Source organism: Psammomys obesus, unplaced genomic scaffold, assembly GCF_907164565.1.
Source record: "Psammomys obesus unplaced genomic scaffold, mPsaObe1.curated_primary_1811, whole genome shotgun sequence".
NCBI lineage: Eukaryota > Metazoa > Chordata > Mammalia > Rodentia > Muridae > Psammomys > Psammomys obesus.
Window position 1 is genome coordinate 6277112 of NW_026596240.1, and position 12204 is coordinate 6289315.

At 36.5% G+C, this 12204-nt stretch overlaps 1 protein-coding gene across 2 annotated transcripts in view; it reads right to left on the minus strand.

Moving 5' to 3' along the window:
- Positions 1-1358: 1358 nt before the first annotated feature.
- The window catches only part of Ctnna2 (catenin alpha 2), a 1158760-nt gene continuing 1147914 nt past the window's right edge, over positions 1359-12204 (minus strand). For both annotated transcript variants that reach the window (XM_055596488.1, XM_055596487.1), the window contains one exon: positions 1359-2569. In XM_055596488.1, the coding sequence (XP_055452463.1) occupies positions 2282-2569 (288 nt within the window). In that variant the 3' untranslated portion in view covers positions 1359-2281. The remainder of the gene's footprint in view (positions 2570-12204) is intronic.

The following is a 12204-nucleotide window of genomic DNA, read 5'->3' on the forward strand; positions in this document are numbered from 1 at the left end:
CATGTTGGTTATTTATATTCAGGAATTTCCAGAAAACTTTTGACTGTTTTAAGTTTCTTGGCTAGTCTGAAGAATGTTTTGCTAGTTTAAAAACTAGAGTAGCACATAAACTGACAAAGTTAACTGTACAAATTTTGTTTCCCATGAGGACTTAGGAATAGCATTTTGTTGACTCTATGCCTAATCATTAACACCAGGCTAATGCTTTCATCTCCTCCCCTTAGCCCTTGACTACCTCTGCATCCTTCCATCTTGGAGAGAAGAGATGTGTAGAGATGTCCCTCATCTTTAAAAGCTCCAGAGAAGGGTAAAATGGAATTGGTGATATTTTTAGGAAAATGTTCCTCAAAAAATGTTTTAGCTGCTGTTTCTGAGAAGATTAGATTTCTCAGAATCAAGTCAATGCTGCTAAGAATGTGTTGTCATGATTATTCTGGTCAATAGCTAAGTGGCACGCTGGTTACTACTATGCGACATGAGCAAAACTGGAAGGTCTCCCACACAATTGCTGAGTACTCCACTCAGTGTACAATCTGGCTCAAATTTTGGTATGTTACTGGTATGTCTCTGAATGCTTATGCAAATTAAGGGGGCATGCTTATTATATTTAATGATTAGTGTTGAAAATCATTAAATCATGGCAGTTCCTCCATTATTGCCAGTGGTACGTTAAGTGGCAGCCAGCAGTGCTTTGGGAACAATCATTTCCAAACAAAATTTTGGATTGTGCTTTCTTTCCTTCCACTACTTTCCTGTCCCTTTGCTCTGGGGTCAGGCACATAAGTTAACACAGCTTCTACACACATGAAAATCATGACATTATTGTGTCATTGAGGAACACGTTTCACCCAGGCTCTCTAGGCAGCACAGTAATGTGGGACTTGCAGGTGTCATTGTAATGGAGAAACTTTGATTATTTAAGTAACTGGGTGCTCGTCCCCAGTCCTCAGTCCGAAGCTGAACAACAGCACTGAGAATCTCTTTGGTGATGTGACTGAGGCCTTGTCTTTCTGATTTAAAGAGGAATACAAAGGAAGCGAATAAATATTTTCGAAATTAGGATGGTTTTAGCTTTAAAGCTTAAATATCACATTTTTGAAAGTCTAGCCCAAGGCCAACCATAGCCCAGAAAGTGGAATGCAAGCATTCTCATTTTAAATTCAGTTTGAAAGTGAAATAAAAACAAATGGCAAACAAACTACAAAAATACATTTCTGGAAATAAATGACTGAGAGAATACATATATTTTAGTACCGATTTGTAAAAAAACTAAGCAAGAAGCATTTTAAAAATCAATGTTTAAGGATATTCTGTGATCTTATATTACCCATGCACATAGAGAAAGGAAACACTATCCAGGTGTCAAGATTAAATGTGTTTATTCTGTGTCAGTGAATACAATGGTATATTAGATACCAACACTCCAAGCTACACACCTATGCATTAGTCTCTAAACCTTCACATACTGTCAATCTCCTTTGCGCTAACGTTCCACCACTGAGCCTTCTATGTCTAGCAAAATCAGAGTTCAAGTTTAAAAAGAAAGAAAGGAATAGAAAGAACAGTTGAGCTCCACTTTGTGTTGTCAGTGTCCGCAGAAGGGTCGAGGTGTCTCAAATGAATGTTTATTATCTTCTGCAGAGGGAAAAAATAGTAAGAGGACCACTAGTAATGCACTACCAGAAAAAAAGAACAGAATGCAGATTAAAGAAACATTTGAGACGGGTTGAGTTAGTTACTCCTCAGTTAAGAATCCACATGATAGCATGGATACATGACATTGAGGTTAAATTGTTCAATTTGTGGGCCACACACTTCAGCGTATTGGCTAGTACATGTTTGCACCGAAACAGAAGCAGTACAGGTTTTATGTTCTACCATTACACTTCCAGGTTTTTCACTTATGAATATACCTGCCAACCTAATGATTCTTGCATGCATTAGAGTTTGCTTTTGTAGAGTTAAGATTATTTTCCCCATCCCTCCCACTCCCATGAACATTGCAGTGTGAACTCTTTGCCCAACTTTAAGAGAATATTGCAAAGGACAGCTCTGTGCCACCTCAGGACAGAAATCACCTGTCTCCTCCCCAGGCTACTGATGGACCAGTAGTATTGATCTCATCTCATCTTACATGCAGACAGACACTGTTCTCTTAATTTCCCCATGCCAGAGGCATACAAGTTGGCAGGTATGATTACAAAAATGGAATCAAGATGAAAAGTAAAGGGGGGGGACAACAGAAAGAAAAGCTTTTTCTTTTTGTTTGAAGCCTATTGTCCTAGAAGGAATCCATTGCCTTGAATTCACTTAAAGCTTGCACAGGTGAGATGTGTTTCTTTTGAGACCCCCGTCGAACTCGTGTCTGGAATTCCTCAGGCTTTTCTCTCTTCACAAGGGGCTTCTTTTCAGGAGCCTTCATCTTCCAAGACACAACCGGAGAGTTGACAGCTGCTGTCCCATAGACCTTCTGGTATTTGGTTGAGGCTACATAAGATGCTTTCACCGTGAGGACAACAGCATTCATCAGGTTTTTGGCTGCCTGGATGAGTGATGTAGCACTGTCCAGCTAGAACAGGAGAAAAACAAGATACAGTGGGTCAGTCAAAGCCTCAAACTCACAAGACACAGGTACAGTTTCATACAGCAAGCAGTGGTGTGCTTCTGCTAGTGTTACCACACACAAGCAAATTACCACAATATAAAGTCAGCACACTGTAAATCAGCCACCTGCCTTCTCCTACCCCTGCTCTTCACATAAGCAAAACCAGGTTGTTCTACAGTACACAGAAATCCCAATATCACTGAAGACAAAGCCTTATTCATAGCATACAAGTTTCCCTATGGAGAACATATATTATTAGATTCATTCACAATGGTAGCAGTTATTCAAATGTTTTGAAAAGTGTTTATCAGACACTGAATACTTTTTTTAAGAAGCCACAAGGGGTTACATTTCATTTTCACTCCCCTACCTATGCAAGTATCTTTATAGGTTAGTTCTGACTTCCTGAGCTCAGGACTGGTAGAAATGAAGCCACCATACTTAATTTTTGCATTTTGATCTTGGAGTGTAGCCTTCAGTATTTCTAGATCATAAATATATTTCCTGTGAAAATCTCAGTTATTGTGGCATAATGTCCTGGGTAATACATTGTTCGGCAAGGCCCACACGCCCATGCTTATCAAATGCTTATCAACCATTTCCTATGTTCTACACTCCAAACACTATTCCAAGAATTTCTCAAGCACTCCACACTTAATTCTTAAAATGCTCTGTCTAGGTATGATCATCACAGTCACTTTGCGATGAGAAAGGTGGTCCAGGAACTCAAAGTATGTTTCAAAGTATGGCAGTCTTACAAACTGGTCTACTGATTCGTACTGCCACCTACTGGATAGGGCAACTTTACCAAACTGCGGGGGGTTGGAGAGGACCAAGAAGTAAAGCCAGGCAGAACACGGTAGGCAGATATCTGTGAGTTAAAGTTGCCTCCTGGTTTACATAGCCAGTTCCCGGCTAGTGGTGACTACATAAGTGAGAATAGGTCTAAAACAAAACACAACAACAATATAAAGAGGCCAGCCTATGCTACATAGAGAGAACTTTAATAAAGAATGATGAATAAAAAATTGTTAAGGAATAAAAATAATAATAGGGTTTGAAGCCCATCACTAGACCAGAAATTTTAACTTTACCTAATATCTGCTACTAGTTAGGCTCTGTGATACATAATGTATCCCAGGCCATTTACTATACATTTCAACTCTACTAGTATCACTGAACCATATGCTAGAAACACTACATTTCCCAGGTGTTTTCAGCAAGGGTTCTACATGTAGCCTAACGAAAGAAAAAAAAAAAAATCACTAGCTAGACCAGAAATCTGACTCCAGTTTCAGGCATGCTTAAGCATGGTGGATCATTCATCAGTTGGTTACAGTAGAAAGGTGTCTTACAGTTTAAGAACTAAACTGGGGACAGTCCTTTGCATGTATGGCTTTGAAAGGTACTGGTTAGATAACTCCTGGGTCTGGACTATGGATACTTGAAGGGATGTAAATGAAGCACAGAGCCATGTAAGGTTTAGTGGTTAGCAATAGCTTTAAGAAAAGAGACTGTAAATCCTGTGGCTCCAGACTTCCATGTGACTGCCATTTCATGCCATCCCTTATGATCAGGATACTTTCCATGTAATAACTCGGGTCACTGAAAGTTGGATCAATGTCTCTTTGATGCCATTACTTTGATAGCTTTTTGTTTGCTATTCTTCATAAAAGATTTTTAAGAAGGTTTTAAACTGGGTTAAAATTATTACAATCATTTTTACAAAGATCAAAATTATTCCATCATCTAAAAGCTTGAAGTCTGATGACTGAGAAGATATAATGTTCTTTGTACATATGGATCCCTTGTAATACTAATCAGTAAGACATCTACCACATGATAATGTAGAAAAGTAAAGGTTTGTGGTTCAGAGTGATAAGTCCATGGAAATGTAATGAATTGCTGTGCAATTTAATTTAAACAAGTAGAGCAATCTATTTAGTATTTCACTTTACCATCTCTCTCAGACTGTCAAAGGTACATAAATCTAATAATGACCCAATACATGCTGTTTAGTTTATACCACATATGTTTCTAAAGCTAGCTTGAGAGCAGATGCTAGATTATTCAGTGCATATATTGCAGAAAAGTCAAGCATGGGTTAGTTTTTAGAGTTTTCTCAATCTGAATTCTTCAGATTGCCATATCAACATCACCTGGCAAATGTTGTTTTCCAGCCTCAACATTAAGTTTTGTAAAATAAACAAACAAACAAATAAATAAATAAATAAACAAACACTACTAAGAAAATAGCTTCCATTTTAACAAGAGTCCTGGGTGATTCTGAAAGATATGCCAATGTTTAGTGTCAACTAGATTAATGAAACTCAAAGATGTCAATCAGCATATTTTACCAATTACTACCAGTACTTCACAGTGTCTGACTGAACTCCACACTTTTAGTTTTTCCCATTATCCCTCAAGGTGGAAGGATAAGTAATGGATAGAGATAAGACAACAATTCGAACACATCCATTATGATTTCCGTACAAGCTAGAAAGATTGCTCTCCCATGTCCCTCATCCTTAACTGATCATTTCCACATAAGCCTGTCAGGTTTCAAAAATGAGTAATACTTATTTTTAATTCTATTCTGTGATGTGTGTAAAATAGAGAGTAAAGTTATATACCAGTAATAATATTGCTTTGGGGGTTAAGATAGAATTAGTAGAATAAGATAACATAACATCTATTATAATATTAAATGGCTCTTGAAGAGTGAATCTTGGGGAATAGAATAGATCTGAATAAGAAGATACAAGTAATTTGGAGACTTTTTTTTTTTTTACCACAGATTTCATTTTTATATAGATGGTGTCTAATTATGCAGCAAAGCTAGGATAGCCTGTCTCTTCTTCAAAAACCATTTGTTCTCCCAGCCTGGTGCAGGAGCCCTCTGAATAAATCTCATATATATTGTTGAGAGTGAAGAGGCTCTGAGACATAAACCCGGTCAGTGGTTGTGCTCAAACCACCTCTTAGCTAGTTCTTGGGAGAGAGACCTAGACAACTACCCTTGAACAAAATTACACACAGACAATAAGCTAAATCAAAAAAACAATTAAAAGTTATTTGAAAAATGTTGAATTCCAAAAGAATAGATTTTGTCCTTTGCTCTAGATCCACTTCTAGGACTTGACTATTTTCTCACATGAGTTTATTTTTTTTAATGTTTGAATAAATGAGTTTTGTTTATGCTTGTCCAAAGTGGCTCCTAGATGAAAAGTTTGAGCTGAAATTTTAATCCCCAAAATATGTTAGAGTAAAGACATGTGGCATTATTTCTTTAAGGACACCTATTTAGCATAATTGCTTTCTATTTTCTGATGTTTTAACTCTAACAGTGGCATTTTCAAATAACATGAGTAAATTAACATATGTAAGTGAAGTTCTAATAATAAGAACTGACATTAATTGAACACTTATGAGGAGGTGCCTGGCATTGCTTTAGTTATGTTAATTAAATTATGTGATTTAATTTTCAAAACTTCTCAAGTAGCAATGATTGTTGCACTCATTTCCTAGGTGAGGAAACTGTCTCTTAGGGATTAAAACCAATTGTACCGATTGACAAGGTTTGAAAGCCCATCAACAGAGTAGTAGCTCCCTGGAAGCTACATAAATAAACTCCAGGGTCTTGTTTATCAGCTACTACCTGGGGATCAAAAAGTCTCTGCTATTTACCCTGCCTGGCCTGCAAATCTGATACCTCTCAACTAGTCCACATCCTGGTATCATCATCACACAGTTTATGATGATCTCCATCTCACCTGCTCTGTAGTTTTCCATCTCATTTTCAAAAGTCTGAGTCTTCTCTGTGAGACAGCTTGACCTTGTAATGTCCCTGCCTAGTGTTTAACTGTTCCCAGCAACCCTTGACCTACAGCTGTCTTGCCATCCTGGAGTCACACTCAGGGCAGCAGAGCCTGCAAGGCAACCTATGTATATATACTATCTAGCACTATCTACTGGTTAGACCTTCAGGTGGGTGTCCACTATTAAAATTAGTGTTCTAAGCTTTGAACTAGGTCTTTAAAAATAGACTCAAAATGCAACATCACCACCAGCATTACTTAAGCATTCAACATGGGCATTTCTTTCAACAGTCAACATTTCTTTCCAATACAAAGTCCAATCTTGCATTAAAGATACTTCTGTTCCCTTCGGTTATCCTTGTATCCAGTCTAGGAGAAACTGCTCATTTTTAAGCTAATTTTAAAATATGAACCTTCTTCTAACAAATCAGACCACATGACTACTTTGATTTAGACAGACAGTCATCCCTGAGAGTGGCTTTGTCTCTTGGCATGTGTGAGTTATAAGACTCATACATGGCCCACAATCAGGATTTAAACTCAGGAAGCCTGGCTTGAGAAGCCACACTGTGGCCATCGTTCACACTGACCAACCCACACTCACTCCACACTACTATCCAGCTGTGCTGAAGTCGCACTCTTCCACACTGTCAGTTACCACTAGCTATAGAAATCAGAATTATCCTAATTCTGTCACTAATCTTTCAAAATATCAAAGTACTATTTTAAAAAAGGCAACAGATGTTCCCTCACATCTTGTTCTATTACAGTCCATGAAAGCAAATAGGGTGAGTTAAACTGTTTCTGAGACATTTTTCTGGCCTGTTCCCTCCACCATCCTCACCCGCTTGCCACTGTTTCAACTCCTCTTAACCCCACACAACTTCCGTCACAAAGTCACATAGGGATAGCCTTCCTGTGCACCATCCTCATTTGTGTTTTGACTAGATGGGAGAATTTCCTGAATGTAATTCATTCCATTGGTAATATGTGTGCTGCTGCCTAATTCATGACTTTAAAGCTGTAAAACACCATGATATTTGCTTGCAATGAGTTACCAAGAGATTCCTAAAACTTCAAGTGACTATTGGTAGACTATTCACTGAGGATGGGTTTACACTGAACTTCCACCTTTTCAACAAAACTGAACATCAATGCACAGCTCATCCACACTCTTTAAACCAATGCTGAAATCTCTTTTTCCCTTTTCTAGCTTTTTCCATTGCCCCAACCAACATTTTTCTCATGTAAGTATTTGTGTGTGTGTGTGTGTGTGTGTTATGTCAATCACTTTTCTGAAGTGACGAGTATGTAGAGACAAGAACTGTAAGATGTAACAGAAAGTCCAGAAACATCAACACACCATCTAAAAATCTTAATTTTCTATGAGGAGTGCCTTAGTACACTGTCAGGTGCTCAAGGAACCATAGAAGTTAGAGGATTTACTTGCAGTCATGTAGTATAAGAAAATTGCCTTCCTAGTGGTCACGATTCCTAAGCTCTCCAATGAGGAACAAGTTTCACATTCCTATTAGCCTGGCTTTATATTGATGTTCATAGGTGAGACTGAAAGCATGACAAAAGTTGAGATGTTACAAAGCTGAGTTTAATTTATAGCTAATTGAGATTGAGAAATGTGTCTTATCTAGCTGAAGTTATCTTAGAAACCATTAGAAATGGTGGGTTGAATCTTGGGAGATATGTATGGAAAACTATTCACTCTTTATATTACTTCTTCCTAATTTCACACAAATGCATACATATTATGTATATTCATTTATGACTCTCTTCATGTTCTCCTACTTAGTATGTTTTATAAAGCAAAATGAAAGAATGCAGAAAAAAAGCTAAATCTGTTTTTTTCTTCACATAGCCAGAAATCTAATGTATTTACTTTAAAATTCTCAGCATAAGACTTTCAGAATAAAAATCAATATCCTTTTAATAATAATCTAAGACGTGACATTATCAAGAAAGAGTCTATTTGAATAGAAAATAGATTTAGTTGACTAGGGAATCATGAAGGAATTAGTTATCCATAATAATGGAACGCTTGCTGAAGCCACTAAACAATAAAAAAATGTTGTTTATGAGTCACATTTCTTTTAGTAAATAAAAATAAAAAGGATGGGATACAAAGAGAATAAATTTAATAAATAAAAAAGTGCAAAATGTTAAAAGGAATGGAGAACTCACTAGACTAAAGAGGATAAAAAAATGGATGTTTCATGATGTCATTCATAATGGCCAAGAATGTAACACAGAGGAATGTCAACTTTATACTCAGAATGCAAACACTTACAACAGGCAGGTGGTTTGGACACATTCTGAGGTACTATGTCTACATTAAAAGAAGATGGTTCAGACCAAATAGTATAATGAAGCATAAAGGGCAGCCCATGGAAATGCAAACTGTCCCACATTAAAAATAATGGGAATATTGTGAGAATACTGACCAAATTAAGTAATAATAATAATGATAATAATAATAAAATAAGTCAAGTCCTTTCAGAATGTGTTTTCAAAATATAAATTCAGAGCAGAATGCTTGATGACAGTGAAAGTTTCAACAGCCTAAGAGAAAGTGTAAATTCATGTCAAGGCTGAAACTATTCTATTTTCATTACTTTAACTCCAAACTAATAACAGTGAACATAAACCTTGAAATAGGTTCCCCCAAAATGGTAGAGGTCCATTTTAGTCACTTGCAAGATTTCTAAGTGGACAAAGAAAATAACTATAATATAGACTAGGAAGTATTTTTAGTGGTATTGCCCTACATATTTGGGGGAGGAGGAAACTATGATAGAAAAATGGAGAATAATTTCAAAAAAATGGCAGATGCTTTCAGAAAACTACTGCTTCCATTTAGTTATGTTTCAACTATTACCCACCCCATCCCACAAAAAAAAAAAAAAAAGTAACACATTTCTTGGTCTCTTGGAGAGATTTTGCTAGAAGTAAGATTTGCTGTTAATGAATGAAAAAGATAGAGACCTAAAGTAACAGGTATAATATCTGCCAAGAAGACCAAAAAAAAATCCATGAGGCTTTGAAGAGGTATTTTATCTTCTTAAAAACTTCCCCTGACTTAGGTCTCCAGCTTGTCACAGAGATGTACCCACCCTCGGTTTCTCTTCTCTCCACAGGCCTCTGTCTTCTCACCCTTTTTCTTCCTCAGGTCTGATCTTCACCCTCTTAACTCTCTGTGCCCCGTCTCTCCTACCTTGTTCCCTTTCTTCAGCTATTACCCCTCTCTGTTCTATCTCCCCTTCTGAGTGAGAATTATGCATCCTCACTTGGGTCAAGGCAGACATTATTATACTATCAATAATAGTACTTTTCTCTCTTAGAACTGACTATGTGACAAAGAAAGAGGAAACATTTACTTTCTTCCTCCAAGAACTGACATTTTGACAGTTGTCAAAGATATTGTGATACCATTTACAACATAGATAAATCATCCACTATATTATGTCTATACATATGTGATCCCTTTTGATTCCACTAGTACCTGTCAGATCATGACAAATACATTTTATTTCAATGGACCACATTCCCCATTTTGTTCAAATGATTAATTTTTAGGAACAGATTGTGCACTTCTTAGTAATGGCACTTTATTATCAGTTGCCAATTAATGAAATAGTTAATGAGCAGGCATATGTATTAACAAAAGTGCAAGTATTTTAGGGAACTCTTTTTAAATCAGGTAATAAAATCTAGCAACATGTATTAAAAAGCATTGTGTCTGAGATAAAAATAAAAATCCCTGGTTAATTGTTGTTTAAACATAAGTACAGCATACCATATAATATGCGCCAATCTCTAATAGATATCACCTAAGATACCATCAGATAACACCTGAGCAGTTAGTTTATCCTAAGGTTATTAGTACTTGATAGCTTGGTCTTGCATGACAAATATGTTTATGTTAAGTAGGGGAACAATCGTGATGGGAAAGAGCTCAAGAGGTATGTTATTTTCTTCTGCAGGGGTTCTTTGAGTTCTCCCAGAAAGGCAGCTGGTGCTCTACCAACATCGAATGCCAGTCCTGAGAAAATCTGTACATAATGGCTAAAGATTAAATTGGCAAAGATCTTAACAGAAAGGCACTTCAGTCTCAGACTAAGAAAAATATCTCCGAAGCCTTGCCTGAAAAAATTTACCAATTGGTTTCCAGGTAACTCTCCACTGGATGTATTTGTAGCTTGAATTTTTAATTCATTTAGGTAGGTAGTAGTGCTTCATAGTGAGCCAGTTCACTGATTAACTATCTTCATTTGCATTTTTTCAATTATAGGTAAGTAAACCTTGGGGACTCCCATGAAGGCTTAATTACAGTCAACAAATTTTCTAAATATGGCTTAGAGCCATTTTTTTTCTTTACCAGTAAAAGCCGGATTATTTTTGCTCAACCTCAAACAAGAGAATCTTGCTACACTTGAGATGCTTTGCCTCTAGGAAAATTAGGAGCAATTATGCCTGAGACACCTAGGAATTGTCCCATCTTTTCTTAACTTTCTTCTTCCTTCTAACTCTCTGAATTACCCACCCTTTCAGGATCTCATGCCTTTTGATCTCTAAAATTGTTTGCTTAAATCTGACTGAAGGAAATAAACCCATCAACTGAACAAATGAATTTTCATACACACAGCATGACAGTCTTGGACAGAATCTTGTCTGCCTTTGCATCATCACATGTATACTGCATGTTCATTATTCATTGTGTCATCTCTTATGACATCTTATGATTTCCCTTCCAAACTTGGTGTCTTATAGCTACGCTTCAAAGGACCCTAAAGAGAGCATCACTATTCTCACTGTTCCTTTTTCCAGTGACCCTGTCCCCCAAATTCCATGATGTAGCTATCTTATACTGATAAATTCTTCTCAAGTAGCAATGAATTCCAAGGCTATGACTCAACCTGAGTTCAAAGTACAATGGGATTGATCAGTAATTATGATCTTAAATGAACTACTAAATTATTATTATAATGCACATGAGTGTTTATGGCAGCATTGTTTGAAATAGAAAAAAGCAAATACTTATAGACACACTAACTGGATAAGCTATGTAACTATTCACATGACTAGTTAGTAACAATATAAATTTAAGTTCTATGTAGACATATGAAAAGATAACCATGATAAATTATTAAGTGAAAATAGTCTCCTATTGACAACAATACAGAATAATCTAGTGTTTTCCTAGATGACTAAGTGCTAAATGTGGAAACGCCCTTAGTTGAAGAACTAACAATGTGCCAGCTCTGTCTCTGGTTCTTATTACTGTGACATCCACAAATCTTTTGATACCTATTTCAGTTTTTCTACTTCCTACTCCTTTTGCACCTACCCTCCATTTAATAATTTGGATGCTTATTTTATTCTACTTTTCCTGACACTGTCTTAACCTTAACTTACAATCCTTAGCAGAATCTTATATTTTTCATGGATAATACATAGAAAAAAATTCAGGAAAAAGAAAACATGAAAATGCCTGAGTACGTTAAGAACTATTAAACCTTCAGAAAACAGAAGGATTCAAAAGTCAGTACAGAAAATATTGAGGGTCTTAGGTAAGACGGCGATTCTCCAAATATCTAGCAACATTTAGGGCTTGGGAGTAGCTTAATGATGACTCTACTTGGACAAGGAAGAAACTAGATTGAGAAGTCAATCTAGCTAAGAAACCAACATCTACAGATCTAGTTTGGGAAACATTAAAAGAATAGTCAGTATACTATATAATATATAACTGTTTAACATGAAATTCCA